We start from the raw sequence: 22,063 nt of genomic DNA, 5'->3' as shown, positions 1-22,063 counted from the left end.
GTCCCCTGGGGGGGAAGGGTGCAGGGTGATCTCCCACATCTGTGCTGCCAGTGGCCTGTGTTCCCCACTGCCATGCTAGAGCCTCCACATTTCTTTATTGACAAGTAAAATTTGCAGAATTTTAAAATATTTTTAGCAGAATTTTTAATTTTTTGGCACAGAATTCCCTCAGAATGAATTAGTTTGATGCTTCATCAAAGGAAAGTGGACATTTGCACCAGCCTTTGTAATCTGAGCAGATTCCCCAAGCACTTTAGACAAACTCACTGGTAAGGCTAAAACATTAAAATAAGTTTATTAATTACAGAAAGGTAGATTTTAAGTGATTATAAGTGGTAGGAGTAAAGGTCAGAGATAGTTACCCAAGAAAGAAAAAGTAAACATGCATTCTAAATCCTAAACTTTCAGACTGAGCAAGATTTGAATCAAACAGCTTTTCTCACCTCACTGGATGTTGCAGGTAGGTTACAGTTCTTAATTTACAGGCCTGGACCAGTCTCCTCTGTTGAAGCTGTCATCTTCTCAGCATTCTTGTTGCTCCAGCGTAGGTGGGGGAGGAGAAAGGCAAAAGCATGATGCCACTGACCCCTATTTTATATCCTTAGTCCATGTGCCTAGAAGACACTAGCCCAAACATGTCCTGGTGTGCCTTGCTGAGTCACAGAATTGAGCAATCCTCATTCTGTGGTGCTTGCACAACTCTTACAGAATTGTAAATCTCTTGTTTAAAATTTCTCTGCTCGTCAATGGTCATTTAATGCCCGCCTAGGTGAGGGTCACCACCCTTTTAGTAATTGGAGAATTAGCTGTGGGCGTCTACCAAAGTCACAACATATTTCAATAACAACCATATAGCAAAATCTCATAACTTCATACGCAATAGCAATATACATATTTTGACAAAATGATGAGTTTCAGCAGATCATGACCTTTCATATGGTATCTTACATGGCATGCTTTGTATGGAATATCACAAGCATATACGAATGATGAATGGGAGCAACAGGGGGTTACTTTGAGGTCCAGTGCATCACACTTAGAGGGATCAGTTCTTGGCCTTACGCTATTTAACATTTTTATCAATGACCTGGAAGAAAAAATAAAATAATTGCTGATAAAGTTTGCAGATACCACTTCTCCAATCTGTGTGTTAAATAATAAACAGGGCAGATAACTGATGATAATCTGGATTGCTTGGTGAACTATATGCAAGTAAACAGTATTTGCTTTAATATAGCCAAGTGTAAAGTAATGAATTTAAGAATAGAGAATTTAGACCATATTTACAGTTACTTGGAGGCAGTGACTAAAAAAGTCTTGGGGTTCATGGTGGATAATCAGCTGAAAATGGGCTGGTGTGACACTTGTGCCCAGAAGAACTAATGTAGTCCTTGGATTTACAAACACTGGAATATTGAGTAGAAGTAGAGAGATTCTAATAACTTTGTATTTGGCACTGGTGTGACTGCTGCTGGAATATTGTGTCCAGTTCTGGTGTCCACAGTTCAAGAAGGAGGCTGATAAATTGGAGATGGTTCAGGGAAAAGCCATGAGAATGATTAAAGAATTAGAAAACATGCCTTACAATGAGAGACTCAAGGAGCTCAATATCTTTATCTTAGGGTATGTCTACACTACGAAATTAGGTCAAATTTATAGAAGTCAGTTGTTTAGAAATCGTTTTTATAAGGTCGATTGTGTGTCCCCCCACACAAAATGTTCTAAGTGCATTAAGTCGGCGGACTGCGTCCACAGTACTGAAGCTAGCGTCGACTTCCGGAGTGTTGCACTGTGGTAGCTATCCCACAGTTCCCGCAGTCTCTGTGGCCCATTGGAATTCTGGGTTGAGATCCCAATGCCTGATGGGGCAAAAACAGTGTCGCGGGTGATTCTGGGTACATGTCATCAGGCCCCACACTCCCTCCCTCCCTGCCATGAAAGCAACAGCAGACAATCATTTCCCACCTTTCTTCAGCCCAGACACCATAGCACTGGGATCATGGAGCCCGCTCAGATCACCGCAGCAATTATGAGCACTTTAAACATCACGCATATTATCCTGGAGTATATGCAGGACCAGAACCTGCCAAGGCAAAACCAGGCGAGGAGGCGACGGCAGCGCGGCGATGAGAGTGATGAAGAAATAGACATGGACATAGACCTCTCACAAAGTACGGGCCCCAGCAGTGTGCAAATCATGGTGTTAATGGGGCAAGTTCATGCCGTGGAATGCCGTTTCTGGGCCAGGGAAACAAGCATAGACTGATGGGACTGCATAGTATTGCAGGTGTGGGGTGATTCCCAGTGGCTGCGAAACTTTTGCATGCGTAAGGGCACTTTCACGGAACTTTGTGAGTTGCTTTCCCCTGCCCTGAAGCGCCAGAATACCAAGATGAGAGCAGCCCTCACAGTTGAGAAGCGAGTGGCGATAGCCCTGTGGAAGCTTGCAACGCCAGACAGCTACCGGTCAGTCGGGAATCAATTTGGAGTGGGTAAATCTACTGTGGGGACTGCTGTGATCCAAGTTGCCAGGGCAATCAAAGACTTGGTGATATCAAGGGTAGTGACTCTGGGAAACGTGCAGACCATAGTGGATGGCTTTGCTGCAATGCGATTCCCAAACTGTGGTGGGGCGATAGACGGAACCCATATCGCTATCTTGGCACTGGAGCACCAAGCCACCGAGTACATAAACCGCAAGGGATACTTTTCAATGCTGCTGCAAACCCTGGTGGATCACAAGGGACGTTTCACCAACATCAGCGTGGGATGGCCGGGAAAGGTACATGATGCTCGTGTCTTCAGGCACTCTGGTCTGTTTTGAAAGCTGGAGGAAGGGACTTTCTTCCTGGACCAGAAAATAACCGTTGGGGATGTTGAAATGCCTATCGTTATCCTTGGGGACCCAGCCTACCCCTTAATGCCATTGGCTCATGAAGCCGTACACAGGCAGCCTGGCTAGTAGTCAGGACCTGTTCAACTATAGGCTGAGCAAGTGCCGAATGGTGGTGGAATGTGCATTTGGACGTTTAAAAGCGCGCTGGCGCAGTTTACTGACTCGGATAGACCTCAGCGAAACTTACTGCTTTCTGTGCGCTCAACAAGATCTGTGAGAGTAAGGGGGAGACATTTATGGCGGGGTGGGAGGTTGAGGCAAATCGCCTGGCCGTTGATTACGCACAGCCAGACACCAGGGCGGTTAGAAGAGCACAGCAGGGCACGGTGCGCATCAGAGAAGCTATGAAAACCAGTTTCATGACTGGCCAGGCTACGGTGTGAAAGTTATGTTTGTTTCTCCTTGATGATCCCCCTCCCCCGGTTCACTCTTCTTCCCTGTAAGCTAACCACCCTCCCCTCCCCCCTTCGATCACCGCTTGCAGAGGCAATAAAGTCATCGTTACTTCTCATTCATGCATTCTTTATTAATTCATCACACAACTAGGGGGATAATTGCCAAGGTAGCCCGGGATGGGTGGGGGAGGAGGGAAGGAAAAGGACACACTTCAGTTTAAAACTTTAAAACTTTAACACTTATTGAAGGCCAGCCTTCCGATGCTCGGGCAATCATCTGGGGTGGAGTGACTGGGTGACCGGAGGCCCCCCCACCGTGTTCTTGGGCGTCTGGGTGAGGAGGCAATGGGACTTGGGGAGGAGGGCTGTTGGTTACACAGGGGCTGTAGCGGCAGCTCAACCATACATTGGAGCACATCAGTTTGATGCTCCAGCAGCCGGAGCATCGACTCTTGCCTTCTGTCTGCAAGCTGACGCCACCTATCATCTTCAGCCCGCCACTTGCTCTGTCAGCCCGCGATTCATCCCGCCACCTCTCCTCTCATTCAAATTGTGCTTTTTTGCACTCTGACATTGACTGCCTCCACGCATTCTGCTGTGCTCTTTCAGCGTGGGAGGACATATGGAGCTCCGTGAAGATATCATCCCGAGTCCGCCGTTTTCTCCTTTTAATCTTCGCTAGCCTCTGCGAAGGAGAAACATTTGCAGCTGCTGGAGGAAAAGGGAGAGGTGGTTAAAAAAGACACATTTTAGAGAACAATGGGTACACTCTTTCACGTTAAATTTTGCTGTTCACATTACACAGCACATGTGCTTTTGTTACAAGGTCGCATTTTTCCTCTTACGTTGAGGGCCTGCCGGTTTGGTGTGAGAGATCACTCATGCAGTGCCAGGCAACAGAATTCGGCTTGCAGGCAGCCATGGTAAGCCACAGTCTTTTGGCTTTTTTAACCTTCATAACATGTGGGAATGGTTTCGAACAGCAGCGCCCTCATTTCCCATACCAAGCACCCATTGGGTTGGCCATTTAAAATGGGTTTGCAATGTAAAAGGAGGGGCTGGGGTTTCCGGATTAACATGCAGCACAAACCCAACTACCCCCCGCACTCCCCTCACACACCCAATTCTCTGGGATGATCACTTCACCCCTCCCCCCCACCGTGTGGCTAACAGCGGGGAACATTTCTGTTCAGCCAAGCAGGAATGGGCACCTCTGAATGTCCCCTTAATAAAATCACCCCATTTCAACCAGGTGACTGTGAATGATATCACTCTCCTGAGGATAACAAAGAGAGATAAGGAATGGATGTTGTCTGCATGCCAGCAAATACCGGGACCATACGCTGCCATGCTTTGTTATGCAATGATTCCAGACTACGTGCTACTGGCCTGGCGTGGTAAAGTGTCCTACCATGGCGGACGGAATAAGGCAGCCCTCCCCAGAAACCTTTTGCAAAGGCTTTGGGAGTACATGAAGGAGAGCTTTCTGGAGATGTCCCTGGAGGATTTCCGCTCCATCCCCATACACGTTAACAGACTTTTCCAGTAACTGTACTGGCCGCGAATGCCAGGGTAAATTAATCATGAAACACGCTTGCTTTTAAACCATGTGTAATATTTACAAAGGTACACTCACCAGAGGTGCCTTGTGTGCCCTCAGGGTCTGGGAGCACGCCTTGGGTGAGTTCGGGGGTTACTGGTTCCAGGTCCAGGGTGAAAAACATATCCTGGCTGTTGGGGAAACCGGTTTCTCCGCTTCCTTGCTGTGAGCTATCTTCAATGTCTTCATCATCATCTTCTGTGTCCCCAAAACCCGCTTCCGTGTTTCGTGATTCCCAAAGCACAGGGTTGGGGTAGTGGTGGCTGCACCCCCTAGCATGGCATGCAGCTTCACGTAGAAACGGCATGTCTGCAGCTCTGCCCCGAACCTTCCGTTTGCCTCTCTGGTTTTGTGGTAGACTTGCCTTACCTCCTTAATTTTCACGTGGCAATGCTGTGTGTCCCTGTTATGGCCTCTGTCCTTCATGCCCTTTGAGACTTTTTCTAATGTTTTGGCATTTCGTTTACTGCTCCGGAGTTCAACTAGCACTGATTCGTCTCCCCGTATGGGGAGCAGATCCCGTACCTCCCGTTCTGTCCATGCTGGAGCTCTTTTGCGATCCTGAGACTCCATCATGGTTACCTGTACTGATGAGCTTTGCGTGTTCACCTGGACTCTCCACCACGCTGGGCAAACAGGAAATTCAAAATTTTGCGGGCCTTTTCCTGTCTACCTGGCCAGTGCATCTGAGTTGAGAGTGTTGTCCAGAGTGGGCATAATTGAGCACTCTGGGATAGCTCCCGGAGGCCAATACCGTCGAATTGCATCCCCACTACCCCAAATCCGACCCGGAAAGGCCGGTTTCAGCGCTAATCCCCTCGTTGGAGGTGGATTAAAGAAATCGATTTAAAGAGCCCTTGATGTCAAAGGGCTTCGTTGTGTGGACGGGTCCAGGCTTAAATTGAGGTAACGCTGCTAAATTCGACCTAAAATCGTAGTGTAGACCAGGCCTTAGCAAAAGAAAAGAAGAGATATGGGGAACAAAGTTTGAAAATAGAGGGCTTTTCACTCTAGCTGACAAGGTATAACAAGATCCAATGGCTGGAAGTTGAATCTAGACAAATTCAAATTAAAAATCAGAGGTGCAGTTTTTCAAAAGTGCTAGTAATTAATCATTGGAACAATTTACCAAGGGTAGTGGCGGATTCTCCATTACTGAACATAAGAACATCCATACTGGGTCAGACCAAAAGTCCATCTAGCCCAGTATCCTGTCTTCCAACAGTGGCCAATGCCAGGTGCCCCAGAGGGAATGAACAGAATAGGTAATCATCAAATGATCCATCCCGTTGCCCATTCCCAGCTTCTGGCAAACAGAGGCTAGAGACACCATCCCTGCCCATCCTGGCCAATAGCTATTGATGGAGCTATCCTCCATGAACTTATCAAGTTAACCCTGTTATAGTCTTGGCCTTCACAACATCCTCTGGCAAAGAGTTCCACAAAGTGACTGTGCGTTGTATGAAGAAAAACATTCTTTTGTTTGTTTTAAACCTGCTGCCTATTAATTTCATTTGGTGACCTCTAGTTCTTGTGTTATGAGAAGGGGTAAATAACACTTCCTTATTTACTTTTTCCACACCAGTCATGATTTTATAGACCTCTATCATATCCTTCCTTAGTCTTCTCTTTACTAAGATGAACAGCCTCAGTCAATTTATTATCTGTTCATATGGAAGCTGTTCCATACCCCTAATCATTTTTGTTGCCCTTTTCTGAAACTTTTCCAATTCCAATTTTTTTTTTGAGATGGGGTGACCAGATCTGCATGCAGTATTCAAGGTGTGAGGCAGTAGAACCCACTTTGATATACATATTTGGAGAGAACAATAAGTTTCAGCAGATTATGACCTTTCATACGGTATCTTACATGGCATGCTTTGTATGGAATATCATTACTGTGTATGAATTTTTGAGATTTTGCTGTATGATTGTTACTGAAATATGCTGTATGTTTGCTAGTGACATATGAAGGAGGTGATCCCCACCCAGGAGGGCATTCAACAACCATTAATCAGCAGGGGAGTTGTAATCAAGGGATTTACAATTCAATGACAGTTGTGCAAGCACCACACAGTGGGGACTGCTCAACTCCGTACTCAGTAGCACTAGACTACACCGGGGGATTGCTCAACCCAGTGACTCTGGGCAAGTGTCTTCTAGGCACATGGACTAAAAATATAAAATAGAGACAATGGCATCATGCTTTTGCCTTTCTCCTCCCCCACCTATGCTGGAAGCAACAAGAACACTGAGAAGATGACAGCTTCAACCGAGAAGACTAGTCCAGGGTTAAGGGAGAGGTCTGTGTATTAAGAACTGTAACATCCAGTGGGTGAGAAAATTGCTTGATCTAAATACTGTAATAAGGTTTAAGATTTAGATTGTGCACTTATCTCTTATATTCTTTGGTAACTATCTCTGATCTTTTATGCCTATCACTTATAATCACTTAAATCTATATTTTTGTAGTTAATAAATCTGTTTTATACTTCAACCAAAACATATTGTTTTAGGTAAAGTGCTTGGGAAATCTCAGCTCAGGTTACAAAGGCTAGTGCATGACCTCTCCACATTGAGAGAGGGGCAGACTGGGTAATAAACTTACACTGGCCAGGCTTATGACCAGGGCAAGACGGTACAGCTCTGGGGTGTAAGGCTGGGGAGCTGGGGGGAATTGGCTGGTGCCTTTCTTTGTGTGATTTGTGAGTGGCTCTGGGAGCATTCATGCAATCTATCTGGGTGTGAGGCTCCACATGCTGTTGTGCTGAGTGTTAACAGCTCCTGGACAGGTTTACTGCTTGTCACTGGCAAAGCATGGTGAGAGACAGCCCAGGTTGGAGAATGAAGGAGGCACAGGAATACCCTATTTCCAGGTTGCACCCCAGTCACACTGTAGCTATTTGCACTGGATGTTGTGGTGTTCCTATTTAAAAAAATAGTGAACTCAGTCGAGCCCACGGTGGTTAAGGGGAAGCAGTTATTCAGAGTCTTAATTGGCCATCAGTAACCAAATGTAGGAAGTAGAGGAGACATCTCAACCCAGAAACTTAAACTGCTTTGAGCATCTTTTGCTGAGCAGACAGTAGAAGACTGAAGCAGTTCTAAGGAGGCATCAGAGTGGCGTGACAGTGGCAGACTGAGTGGAGTTGTTAAGGCTGCAGCAGACCTGTGCAGAGCAGACAGTGGTGAGCTGAAGCAGTCCAATGCGAGACCTCTTGGAGAACTTCTGTCTCTACCTGGATGCTATAGAGTGAAGCTAGCATTCATGAGTGTGGGGGTAGTTCCCTTGTGATTTAATTAAAAACAAATCAAACACGACATTTCTATGACCAAATAAAAAAATCCAAATATAGCTTTAAAACAGTGTGATTTCATTTATGTATGTGATGGTTATGCCTGAAGTCATAACAGGGAAGCACAGGATGTTGTAGCAAACAGAGCCACATAGGATACGTCTACATTGCAATGTAAGCCTGGGCTCAGATTTAGGCATGAGCCCGAGCCCAAACCCCCCTTCCGTCTATACACACATCTCACAGACTTGGGCTTGGTCCTAGGACCCTGTGGAGCTGGAGGGTTTAGGTCAGAATCTAGCTGAGACCCAGGATTCAAGCCCTGTTGCTTTGCGGGTTAGATGAAACCCGCCTGACTCAGGTCCTGGGTGTCTGCCAAAAGTATCCCACAGTCTCATGGGCCATCAACTCCAGGAAGATGGAAGCAGCCCACCTTGATGTAGTGCAGCAGCCCGGTCAGTCAGTGTTTAACCCCTCCATTGTCTTCTTAACACCAAGCTGCAAACACGCTTTCAGAGAGCCTTCTGTGTTTGCAGTGAAGACTGAACACAAGTCTTTTGCAGAGTGTGCTGCTTCATGGTCATGGGAGCACAGACAAATTTTGGGAAATCTCTGGTGTGAGGCCAGAAAACAGTTGACTTTACTAAAATTACTAGGAATGACCCTGCATACCAGCAAATAGCAAAGAATCTGGCAGCGTTGCAAATTTACTGGACTGGTGACCAGTGCAAGGAGTGGATTAAGTGGCTCAGGACTGAGTACAAGAAGACCAGGGACCAAAACTGCACCTTGGGCAACTTGTTGACATGCCCGTTTTATGATGAGTTTGGCAATGGTGCTGCATGATGCAGCTGGGATGGGGCTCTTTTGGCCCCAGAATCCAGTGTGGGGACTGATGGGAGCCAGTAGCAGGTGCCAAATAAGCACAGTTGAAGTGACTTAATTGCTGAAACTAGTCCCAAAAGAGGCTTTGGAGCAGCAGCAGCAGATCCTGGGGCTGTAGTCAGAGGAGCTGCTTGATATCCCCCTCACTCCCGTGAGGAGCAGCCTGCAGCAGACACGGAAAGGACAGAAGCTGTACCTGAGCCCAGTAAGTTTCTGACTCCATTTTAATGTTTAATACAGTAATGGGAAGGATTTTTGTTTTATGAGCTAATGCAAAATTTGTTAAAGGCCCAGCTAGCAGCATGTATCTGCTAATGGCAGACTGTATCCCACCAGTGGCTTGGTTCCCTCCCCCCCCCCCCGCCCCCCCCCCCCCCCCCCCGCGCACCACATGGAATTCAAATTGGTGACCAGGAAATGCAAACATTAAAAACACCTTGAAAGTGAACTTTTATTTGAGAAGGCACAGATTTTTGCTTAAAATAATACATTGCCATGCCTGTAAGTACAACATTCTGTAACCATCCAATGGTGTAATGAGCCACCTGGAAACAGTGAACTGGGAGGGTGGGGAGGTGGAAGGTCAAAATGTGTTCCATTTACATATCTAGTCCATTTCAGTTAATAGTGGTGCATGTAGTCCATAGGTGACAAGATCATTTGTGCCAGATTTGCGTAGGGTTTGAAATTTTGTCCAGAAATGGAGAATAAGGAGGATGGCTGTGGAGCTCTGTATGTTGGCTGTTTGCCAACCTCTACTGGTTGCCGTACCTCCCCAGTTTTCCCACACTGGCAGAAGCTTGGGCTAATGTGCCTTCACAGACCGTTCCAAGAGGAAGCGATTCTGTGATGAACTTATGGTTGAAGTTCTGGACAGGGCCAACAAGCAGGTCCAGTACCAAAGACAGAGGGACTTACGGCTAGAGGAAAGGCATGACAAGAGGCAATGGGAAAGGCTCATGCTGGCTACACAGCTTGAGGATAGATTTTCAGCGTGGAAGCAGGGACTTGCTTTGCAGTTCCTGGAAAAGGAACAGTAGCTAAGGGAGGCAGACAGAGCTCAGCAGGAAGAGCTGTTTGAGAGGCTAAAATCACTAATAGCCACAAGAGTAGAGGCTCCTGCTGCATCACCCATACCATGGCCCGAGTCCCCTGCACGGTATCCTGTGATGCAGCCCAGAAACAGCTTGGAACTGCCTCTCACGTGGTTGCCTCCACCTTCTTCCCCCTGGGCCAAGTGCGTGGTTATTGGGGGAAAGGAGAATGGGGAGTCAAGGGACATGCAACGGTAAGGAGTTTCTGTCTTGTACATGGTTTCATTGTTTCCACTTGTTCATGCACTTATTTTTTTGTTTTTGTTTTTTCCTTTAAGGTTCTGATTTACTGGTGCTTTGGTGTGGTAATGGCAGCTGGCCTGCCTGGCAATGGGTGAATGTTGTATTTTTCTAATATATGTTTATAAATAAAAAAATTTCTGTCATCAAGAAAGTTTATTGCTGTCACTGCATCACATCATACAATGTGTATTTAAAATAATAGGGGTAAACACATGATCAGGGATAATTAGGAATTAGTATACAAACCCAATTCCTCCATACAGTTATCTACATCAATCCATACTTCAATCAATTGAGGGATGTGATCATTCCCCTCTATTTGGCATTGGTGAGGCCTCATCTGGAGTACTGTCCAGTTTTGGGCCCCACACTACAAGAAGGATGTGGAAAAATTGGAAAGTGTCCATTGGAGGGCAACAAAAATGATTAGGGGGCTGGAGCACATGACTTATGAGGAGAGGCTGAGGGAACTGGGATTATTTAGTCTGCAGAAGAGAAGAATGAGGAGGGATTTGATAGCTGCTTTCAGCTACCTGAAAAGGGTTCCAAAGAGGATGGATCTAGACTGTTCTCAGTGGTAGCAGATGACAGAAGAAGGAGTAATGGTCTCAAGTTGCAGTGGGGGAGGTTTAGGTTGGATAATTAGGAAAAACTTTTTCATTAGGAGGGTGGTGAAGCACTAGAATGGGTTACCTAGGGAGGTGGTGGAATCTCAATCCTTAGAGGATTTTAAGGTCAGGCTTGACAAAGCCCTGGCTGAGATGATTTAGTTGGGGATTGGTCCTGCTTTGAGCAGGGGATTGGACTAGATGACCTCCTGAGGTCCCTTCAACCCTGATATTCTATGATTCTGTGATCACTTCCTTACACCAATCCATACTGTGAATCCCCCTTCCACCATTTCACAAGTGGTTATGTAATGCATAAATACATTGCATGGCAATCAACCCCTTACACCTCCCCAAGCTCTGAACCCCTCTCCCCAAATCAATGAGCCCCATCCCTACCCCCCACAGGAATATTCATAAAGGTACTATTTCCCCTCTAACATTGGCCCATGCACCTCCATAAAGTGAGAGCACAAAGCATCCTGGACTTCTGTTGCCCAGGTGCATCCAGCTCTAGCTGTGGTGAGTGCACTTTCTGGCTGAGTGTAGCAATTCAGTGATCACTTGGTGTCATAAGTCCACTCAGGGGGAAATGACTCACCTATACCTTCAACAAGCCACAGTGATGTGGCATCCAAATGGGTCTGTAAACGTCTCTGATGGGATTTCAGTCTGCCAAAAACAACCATTCTACACCCGCTAAGAGTGTAATTAAACTGTCTTTTGCCAGAATCTCTTAAATCTGGATACAGTTTCATAAGCCAAAGCAAAGGAGGGTATGCAGGGGCCCCCAGAATAACTGTGGGAACAGTAACTCCATTTATGACAATGTCATTTGGTGGGAATAGTGTCCCAGCCTGTCCATGAATGTAGACCTCCGATTGGCAAAAAAAACCTGTCATCATGAACTTTCCCAGTGCAACCTACATTGACATTCATAAATCTGTGTTCCACGGGGGCTTGCATAACTATAGAGTATTAAAGTTTATGGTTTATGTGCTCCTTGAGGAGAGCAAACTGTGAGTACATGAGTCCATCAGTGGCCCAGGTGCAGTTTGGAAACCCCATTCTCTCAAAGCCAGCAGTTACTTCAGGAATATCTTTTATGCCTGCCACCATGGGGTAAACCACATATCTGATTGCCTCAGAAACCTCTGCAACCACTTTACCCACAGTTAACTTTCCAACACCAAAACTGGTTGGCAACGGACCTGTAGCAGTCTGGGGTAGCCAACTTCCAGATAGTTATAGCAACCTGCTTCTGGACTGAGATGACTGCCGTCATGTGTGTATCTTTATGCTGGAGGGTTGGGGCAAGCTGCTCACAAAGCTCCAGAAATGTAGCTTTCTTTGTGCAAAAAAAAAAAAAAAAGACTTGCTGCTGCTCATCCCAGGTCTGCATGACAATGTAATCTCAGTAGTCTGTGCATATAGCTCTGCTTCAGAAGTGCTGATTTACATAGGGGTTATCAGTGGCTGTAATTAGTGTCATGAGCAACATCATGCCATGTCTGCATCCTCCTGCTGCTCCAACATAAGCTCTGTCTGGTGCCTCTGGTGGGTCACTAAATACCATCGAAATGTCCTCCAGTGTCTCATGGAAGCGCTGCCCATTTCCTGACATAGGGATGAAAGTGCAAGCAAGAGAATTTCTTCTGAAGGTGCATCCTCCATGTTGCTGGCTCCGGCAGTTGGGAGCACACTGACACCTCATCAGGATGTGTTGACCAGCTGTTCAAACTTCCTGTAATGTGCAGGGTGGGCAGTCAAGTTTTCCCACAGTGCACCAAGGTCAAAGGCTAGAGCAGCCAGATTTTGGGAGGGCACTAGGAATCTTCTATGATTCTGTGATTTTAAGTCTGGGATATGGTTGGTTTGACTCGAGTCTGCATGCTGTAGTGTGGACCCCAGAACCCTAGGCTTGAGCTCAGGTTTGAAAATTCTTAACGTAGAGTTAACAATCAGTGTAGATGTTCAAGCCCTGGATTCTGCAACCTAGCGTCATCTGACTTGAATCCCATAATCCTGGGCTTACATTGCAGTGTAGACATAGCAGTTAAACCCCTATGGCTTGCCCATGTTAGCTCACTTGGGCTTGCCCAAGCTCCGGGTCCCCCCCCAAGGAGGGAACGGCTCCAGCCCGAGCCCGAATGTCTGCACAGGCCAGCCACAAATGTTTAACTGCAGTGTAGACATACCCTTAGGGACCCAACCAAAGGTACTATGCTTTTCCTTAATGATTTGGTACAGCTCAGAATAAGCACAGATTTTTTTTCATTGCCACTAAGCCATTCAGTAGCCACTGTCTCTTCTAAGGAATTGAGGATTGGCAAAGTAAGTACCCTGTTGTTCTGATTTTTCTTAGTGAGAGCTTTAGCGGAGGAGTCAGAACCCTCGGGTTTTCCCCGTCCGTATCTCCAGCCTTTATTTACCTTACTGATGAACTTATTTTTATATATATATATATATAACTTATATGAAAACCTGGAGTGAGGTACTGAGTCAGAGTCACTGGGAGATGAGTCAGGTAAAGGAGGAGGTGTCTCTGGAGGCGTCTCTGGATTTTCTTAACTCTAATGGGAGCCTTTTTTCTGGGTGAGGTGATGAGAAGAACAGATCATTTTGAGGAGTTACTCAGTTCCTAGGTAGGAGACCTATTCCCAGGAGTCTCGAGGATGGCTGCAAGAAGATTGGCTGGGCAGAACCAGGAATGAGGGCTCTCTAACAGCTTAATGTGACCATGTTATTAGCATCTCACTGAGGAACATGAGTCCTTAGGCTGACAAACATCAGGGAAGGGAACATTCCTGAGAGGCTGGGGCTTACTGGTATTGAGAGCAGCATAGTCAGATTTGGGCATGCCAATAGAGTGATGGGGTAGTGGGTTCTTCATCTAAAATGTTCTTTAGGTAGGGTTTGGCCACATCACTAATCCCTGTGGTCAGGGTCTGGAGTTGCCAGTGGGGGATGGAAAGGAAGGAGAGAGCAGAACAGTAAAAAGGAGGATTTCAGTTAAAATCTCACAGGTTAGCAGCCCAAACCCTCAAGCTCTGAGCAAAGCTGTTATGAAGTTGTTCATTGTAGCACAAAAGCAACAAGACTGGTGCTGTAATACTGTTCTGGGTTTACATGTGATGATCCTGAAAGGTGCTAAAATCTTGAGTCTATTAGTAGCTTTTGTGGCACTGGCTAAAGCAACAGTCTCTAGGCTAAGGAATTCCTGCTGCATTTGAGAACGGGGAATGCTTCTGAGGTTTAGAATGTTGTCACTGCTGACTAATGTCTTTGTTCATTACAACTTCACAAACTAAAAATAACCAACCTAAAGAAACTTAAATTTGATATTGTTTTCATATAATCTAGGTTAAATGATATGTGGACAATTGGCCTACAGGACAAAGAGCTAACATGCTGGGAAGAGGTAAGCTCTGAATCACAACAATACAGCACTTCCTCTTGGTGTTTTTACATAATTTTACGTTTTCTATTTCAGATTGCATTGTTGTTTCCTCAGAGTGTAATTTCATACATACTTAGCAGGAAACTGAATATTTCTTTGTTTCCGCTGTGTGCATATTTGATTTCAGCTTCAGTTTTTCCTTTCAGTTGGAAAAACCAAGTATGGTTTGAACCTTTGTGTACATCTAGGCTGATCATCTGCATGGCACAGACCAGAGTTTCACCAAGTGATTCCTGCATCCAGCTCATAACTTCTGGGTGAGTGAGCCTAGAGCAGATTTTCTCAAAGATATGCAGGAATCTCTTGGTGAAATTCTCTGGCCTGTGCTATGAGACACCCAGTCCTGTCCCAGTTTTAAAACTTCAGGTGATGAAGAATCCATGTCATCTGTAGATATATTGTTCCAATGGTTAATTATCATTACTAGTAAAAATGTATGTCTTCTTTTTAGCCTGAATTTGTCTAGATTGAGCTTCCAGCTGTTGGATCTTGTTATGCTTTTGTCTGCTAGATTACAGCCCTTCTTTCCATGAGGATATTTATAGGCTGTGATCAAGTCACCTCTTAATCTTTTCTTGGATAAACTAAATTCCCTGAGCTTCTGTAATATCTAACAGTAAGGGTATGTCTACACTACGAAATTAGGTTGATTTGATAGAAGTCAATTTTTAGAAATCAATTTTATGTAGTTGATTGCGTATGTCCACACTAAGCGCATTAAGTCGTCGGAGTGTGTCCTCACTACCATGGCTAGCATTGACTTATGGAACGGTGCACTGTGGGTAGCTATCCCACAGTTCCCGCAGTCTCCGCTGCCCATTGGAATTCTGGGTTAAGCTCCCAATGCCTGATGGGACAAAAACATTGTCGTGGGTGGTTTTGGGTACATGTCGTCAGTCGTCCCTCCCTCCGTGAAAGCAACAGCAGACAATTGTTTCGCGCCAGACACCAGGGCTATTAGAAGAGCACAGCAAGGCACATTGCGCATCAGAAAAGCTTTGAAAACCAGTTTCATGACTGGCCAGGCTTCAGTGTGACAGTTGTGTGTGTTTCTCTTTGATGCAAACCCGCCCCCTTTGTTGATTTTAATTCCCTGTAAGCCAACCACCCTCCCCCCTTCGAAATAAAGTAACCATTGTTTTGAAACCACGCATTCTTTCTTTATTAATTAAAAAAAAAATGAGATAACGGACAAGGTAGCCCGGGTGGGGGAGAAGGGAAGGACAAGACCACATTGCTTATTGTAGCCACATTAAAAATCAAACTGAATGACAGCCTTCTGTTGCTTGGGCCATCCTCTGTAGTGGAGTGGCTGGGTGCCCAGAGCCTCATCCCCACCGCGTTCTTGGGCATATGGGTGTGGAGGCTATAGAACATGGGGAGGAGGGGAGGCGGTTATACAGTGGATGCAGCGGGGGTCTGTGCTTTTGTTGACTTTCCTGCAGCTCCAACAGATGCTTGATCATGTCCGTTTGCTCCCCCATTAGCCTCAGCATTGCATCCTGCCTCCGCTCTTCGCACTCACTTAATTCTTTGCTGTCCTCTGCCACTGAATGCCTCCATGCATTCAGCTGTGCCCTATCAGTGTGGGAGGACTGCATGAGCTCAGAAAACATGTCATCACTAGTGCGTTTTTTTCGCCTTCTAATCTGCGATAACCTCAGGGACAGAGATGATAGGGGGAGCATAGAAACATTCTATGCTCTACGATTCTGGGGGCTTTTCCTGTGTACCTGGCTAGTGCATCAGAGTTCAAAGTGCTCTCCAGCAATGGAGCACTCTGAGATAGCTCCCGGAGGCCAATACCGTCGATTTGCATCCGCACTACCCCAAATTCGACCCAGCAAAGTCAATTTTAGTGCTACTCCCCTCGCCAGGGAGGAGTACAACAGTCGATTTTAAGAGCCCTTTAGGTCGACCTAACGCGGTTAAATTCGCTCTAACCCTGTAGTGTAGACCAGGCCTAAGGCAGTTTTCCAGACCTCTACTCATTCTTGTAGTATTTTCTGACCCCAGTTAAATTTGTCAGCCTCTATTTTTTTTTAAGTGAGGACACCAGAACTGGACAACAAATCCTTGGAATGCTGGGAAAGTTCAAGAGGATTAGTATTCAAGAGGTGTAAAGAGGATGGCCTAGGTAACTATAGGCCACTTAGCTAGACATTGATGCTGGGTCAAATAATGGAAAAGCTGATAGAAGATGCAGTCACTAAAGATTTAAAGGATGGCAGTGTATTTAATGCCAGTCCACATGGTTTGATGGAAATTAAATTGTGTCAAACAAACTTGATTTTTTTATGAGATTACAAGTTTCATTGGCAAAGGCAGTTCTATTGACATATTTAGATTTCTGTAAGGGAAGTGACTTTGTACTACTCCATATTCTGATTTAAAAAATTAGCAATACACAAAATGAAGAAAGCACACTAGATGGGTTAAGTACTGGCTGACTGGTAGACCTCAGAAAGTAATTATAAATGGAGAATCACCATTCTGTGCTGGCATTTCTAGTGGAGTTCCCTAAGAATCTCTTCTTGGCCCAATGCTATTCAATATCTTTATCAATGACTATAATGGTCCTCTTGGGGAGCATGGCCTAGTGGTCACGGCTGTAACTCCTGACTGCCAAGGGGATTTGTGGGACTTCCTGAATGGCAAACAGGAGGGGGGATCAGTTGATCCCAATGACGCAGGTTTTCTGACATAAAGATTTTTAGCATCTGCTTCAGAGTTCAGTTGAAGTGTTCAACCAGGCCATCCAGTTGCAGGTGATAAATTGACACAGACTTTTTTCATCAAGCGGAACATGAAGTTTGTGTCTTGGTCGGTGAGAATCTCCTTGGGAACGCCTACTTGAGCAAAGACTTTCAGTAGTTCCATGGCAATAGTCTTTGCATTGGTGTTATGTAGTGGGATTGCATCAGGATAGCGAGTAGCATAATCGACTATCAACAATAGATGTTTGTATCCGGCGGCACTTTTTTCCAGGGGACCAACAAGGTCTATACCAATGCATTTGAAGGGGACATTGATGACTGGGAGAGGGATAAGAGGGGCTTTCCCCCCACCTTTTGGCCCAACTAGCTGGCATTCAGGGCAGGAGTTGCAGAAGTTTTTAACTTCTTGATGTACGCCAAGTCAGAAGATCTGGGCCAAAGTTTTCTCCTGTCCAAGGTGGCCTGCAGAGGAGATGGTATGGGCCAGTCGCATGACTTCTCATCGATGCGACCAAGGGATGAGGAGTTGTGACCAAATTTTTCCCGTCCAATGGTCTTTGAGGGTATTGCGCAACCCGGTGGGGATCTACGACCTCACTTTTAACCACTGGAAGTTGTTCATATGCATGGCTCAAGGTCTCATCTTCCCTCTGGTCCTTCACGAAATCAGTCTCTTGGGTCAGTAAGTCCCCTTCCTAGAGTGGGGTTTGTAATGTCTCCTCATTAGGAGGATCTTCCGGCAGCACTTTCTCTAGGTCCCGCTCCTAATCTACTCCAGCCAGTGTCACAGGCCGGGGTTCCCTTCCTACCCTGGTTCCCTCAGGCGCTTCCTCCGGGTTCCTGGGAGCAGTTCTACATTCCCTCAATATGTCGGAGAAGTGTTCCCAATCCTGACCTAAGATAATGTGGTAGGCTAGGGATAGGGCTAGCCCTACTATGAGGGGGGCTTAGTGGTGTCCCCTGTGGTGACCTCTACCCAGGGCACCCATAAATCCCCATAAATGCACTGCAGGGAGATGGTCTCCCTGGGGGCTTCAGGGTAGGGGACCATGTCATCCCGGACCAGAGTTTGCCCACACGCAGAGTTTAGGCCTAGACCTACTACCTCGGTCCCATTTATTTGTACAGGAACTGTTACCTTTGCTGGGGTGCGCTTCCAGGCACGGCTCTCTGCCATCCATACTTGCCCAGAGTTGCACTCCATATAGGGGCATTCCTGATAATGGTATCCCTGATGCCCACAGGAGAAACAGGCCCCCATATTTAGCCCCAGGACTGCTGGTTGGGAACTGGGCCTCTGGGGATGTCTTCCCCCAGATTCTTGGCCCCCCACCCTTCCTGGCTTTTGGGTGGGGAAGTCCCTTGGGGACCCCAGGCTTTATGTTCGGGCTGAGGTTGGGGGGCCTGGGGTTTTTCCCGGGTTCCCAGCCCCGGGCTTGAGGGCCCTGATAGGCTGGGGCACTCTGTGTAGCTTCTGTCTTCCCTGGTTGGCTTCCCCCTTCTGTCGAGGGGTATCTCTGGCGTCAAGCAACGGCTCAGATGCAGGAGTTAGAGCTGTCTCAGCTGCCAGATAGTTTTCCATCAGTCACACAGCATAGGTAAGTGACTCTGGTTGATGTCTGAACACCCAGGCCCTGCCCCCGTTTGGGAGGATTTGGTCAAACTTCTCCACCAGGATGAGTTTGGCCACCTCTACTCCAGGCCGCCCTTCTGGCTTTAGTCACCTCCAACATAGATCTTGCAGTTTCTGGGTGACAACCCGGGGTTGAGCCCCTGGAGGGTACCTCTCTCCGCGGAACCTCTGGCAGAAGGTCTCCTCAGTAATGTTGAGGTAGTCCAAGATGGCCGCTCTGACCTGAGGGTAGTCCTGGGTGGTCTCTGCATCCAGTCCTTGGTTTACGGCCTGTGCTGGTCAGAGGGCCGTTGGGCAGCCATCGCCACCTGCTCAAATGTCATCAGAAAAGCCTCGGGGTCATCCTCAGGGCCCATCTTTGTGAGCTTCATGGGTACTGGTGGGGTTCCTGGGCTTGGTCCCAGGCCCCCCAATGGAGAAGTTCCGGGGGACCCTTGGGGCTTCATTAATGCCACAACTTGTTGAACTAACCTTTGCTGCTGTTCCTGTTTCTGGGCCGCTAAGTCCTGAACCAGTTGCTGTTGCTGGGCGGCCATTTGCTGCAGGAGCTGTTGCTGTTGCTCTGCCTGCTGGTTCTCAGTCATCCATTTCAGCAACCGTTCTGACTCCATCTCTGATGGCCTACCAGTCCATCTTATTCTACATCAGGTGATTTGGCTGCCTAGGTCAGTCAGTCTCCCCTTCTCTCAGAGGTGGGGTGTTTCCCACATTCTCCACCAATTTGTAACGGACCTCTCTTGGGAAGCATGGCCTAATGGTCACGGCTGCCACTCCTGACTGCCAAGGCGGTTGTGGGGAGGGGAGCCTGAGCCCTCCTACTCCACTGGGCTCTGACCCAGAGCCCTTTGGGCTACCAGTAGTCTGGCAATTAATGCTGCTTAAGACTGTCCTCCATGGGCTTCTTCCTCTCGTCCACCCTCTCAGGGTCAGCTTAGTCCAAGGCTTTCCTATGGTGGGGAAACCCAAACCACATCTGAAGAAGTGAGGTTTTTACTCACGAAAGCTTATGCCCAAATAAATCTGTTAGTCTTTAAGGTGCCACCAAACCACAATAAATAAAGGGGGTTACCAAAGTCCAACATCCAGAGGATACTTCCGTTGCTGCTTGTCTTTGGGGTGGGTCCACTCTTCCCTCAGGGAGCGCCCTTTTAGGTAGCTGTGTCAGACACTTAGGCTTCCCTCTGCTCTGCAGGAGCTGTGGGCTGCAGGTCTGCTCACCTCCAGCTCTGCAACCCAATTAGCTAATTCCCTGCCTTTTAATTCCTCCAGCAGATGGAGCATTTGTTGCAGGTGTGTCGGGGCAAGTCTGGGTGAGCCCAAAATGATCCCTTAACCCCTTGTTGCCCAGTGTGGGGTTTGTACATCCCATCACAATGTCTCAGAAGAAAATAAAAAAATGCTGGTAAAGAAGGATTAACAGGTCAGTTTTACTGAGTGATCTGGATTGCCTGGTTAATCTGGATTCACCTGAACAACATGTGTTTTTAATACAGCTAAATGCAAGGTCGTATATCTAGGAACCAATAATGAAGATTACTCTTATAGGAATTGGGGGGTGGGCCCATATTTTGGAAAGCAATGACTCAGAAAATGAGTTAGTGGTCAGGTGGATAATTATCATGACCTCCCATTTTGATGAGGTACCTAAGAGAGCCAATCTGTATAAGCATTGGTTTATGCACTGAATGATAAGTCATTGAATAGCCAGCTCAACTCGGTTTATGAAGTCAACTTACCTTAACTAAAAATGTGTCAGTAGGCACACGGAAAGGCAAAACTTACCAAACTGTGGTTACCAAGCCTGTCCATTTGCTCTGGTCTGATTTGGTTTGCAATCTGTAGGTTTTTTTATACATTACTTATTTTTCTTATATTACAATTTACAACTAACTGTGTAACTTATTATCCAATCACTAGCAAAGAGGAACTTGTTGACTGCATGGTTTAAACATTCTGTTGTGCATTATATTTCCATGAAAACAATGACCAATACAACTGAATATAAGCTGAAAACATTTTTTTTGCCAACTACTTCATTTTTCCCTTTTGCAGTTGGAACTTCTATTCACCTACAACACTTATCTCTTTCTTGTGGTTTTTAGCATAGTAGAAAAACAACTTAAAATAGGTTATAAGAGTATATTATGTTCTTTTACTTTAAAACAAATCAAACTAGTAAAATTCCATTGTGTGTCTCTCTCTCTTAACGTTACTTGCAAGGCTTTATGGGAGTTCTTTAGTGTAGTTGTGATATATGCTTAAGCTTTAGGCCTTATGTGTCAACATGCAATATTTTGATGTATAAACAAGGGTATGTTGAATAGAAGAGTGTATTGACTAGAAGTAAGTGAGGTGTTATTACTATTACTATGATGGCATTACTGGATACTCTGTCCAGTTCTGGTATCCACGCTGTCAAAAGATAGTTAGTCCTTCCAAGCTTGTTAATAAAATATCTTGGAAGCTATGTTAAATCATGTGTTTCAGATTGTGACGCTGGCAGACCAGGTGCCAGCTCATGCCTAGGTCTCACTGACACTCACACATGCATAGCTGGAAACCAGTCTGGCTCCCCTGTGTGTTAGCATTGTTAAAATAGATACTAAGTTTATAAGACTGTGCTTAGTGTTTGGACTTTATGAAATGCTAGTGAGTTGCTGCCTGCATTAATCTAATTTATAATAGCTGTATCCCACGTTATAAGGTAATACTTAAGTGTGTGCTTTGTAACTATAAAAGTGTTTGCTGTGAAACTGGAAGCCCCCCCAGTCAGCAGAGCAGCATTACCAAGTGTGAAATTCTAGTTTACCATAAGAGGTGTCACTTCCTGCCCAGCAAAAGAAGGCCTATAGACAACAGACAAACCATTGTGAAACATCAGTGGAAAAATACTTTGTTTGTTGCTCCCCCCCGCACACCCATGAAGAGGGGATGTGCACAAACCCTCATCCCATCACAGTTTGAACTCTGGGGGAAGGGAATAAAAATCCTTGACCAGAAGGAGCTGTATCACTATGCTGCCTGGAATTTGGAGAGGGTGATATTTCTAAGCATAAATAAAGGATCTCCAAGCTGCTTAGCTTGGGTTAGCCCTAAAGAATATATAAAGCTTGCGCATTACAGCAGCTTCTATTACTTTTTGGAACCTAAGACTGTAACTCATTTGTGTGTGTGTTAGTTAACTTGCTTTAACCTTGTAAATAACTCTTTTTTGGTTTTACCCCAATTAATAAATC

The 22,063-nt window shown here is 46.0% G+C and overlaps 1 protein-coding gene across 19 annotated transcripts in view; it reads left to right on the top strand.

The window, feature by feature from the left end:
- The window catches only part of LZTR1 (leucine zipper like post translational regulator 1), a 279,906-nt gene that overhangs the window by 73,922 nt on the left and 183,921 nt on the right, over positions 1–22,063 (top strand). For 18 of the 19 annotated variants that reach the window (XR_010601021.1, XR_010601022.1, XM_065595073.1 and 15 more), the window contains one exon: positions 14,381–14,438. The exons of the other annotated variant lie outside the window; for it this stretch is intronic. Coding sequence is in view for 16 of the 18 variants with exons in the window: in XM_065595073.1 (XP_065451145.1) it covers positions 14,381–14,438 (58 nt within the window). In the remaining 2 variants the exon portion in view is untranslated. The remainder of the gene's footprint in view (positions 1–14,380; positions 14,439–22,063) is intronic. 19 annotated transcript variants of the gene reach the window in all.

This window comes from Chrysemys picta, chromosome 4 (genome assembly GCF_011386835.1).
Source record: "Chrysemys picta bellii isolate R12L10 chromosome 4, ASM1138683v2, whole genome shotgun sequence".
In the NCBI taxonomy this organism is placed as follows: domain Eukaryota; kingdom Metazoa; phylum Chordata; order Testudines; family Emydidae; genus Chrysemys; species Chrysemys picta.
This window is presented reverse-complemented; position numbering and strand designations above follow the sequence as displayed.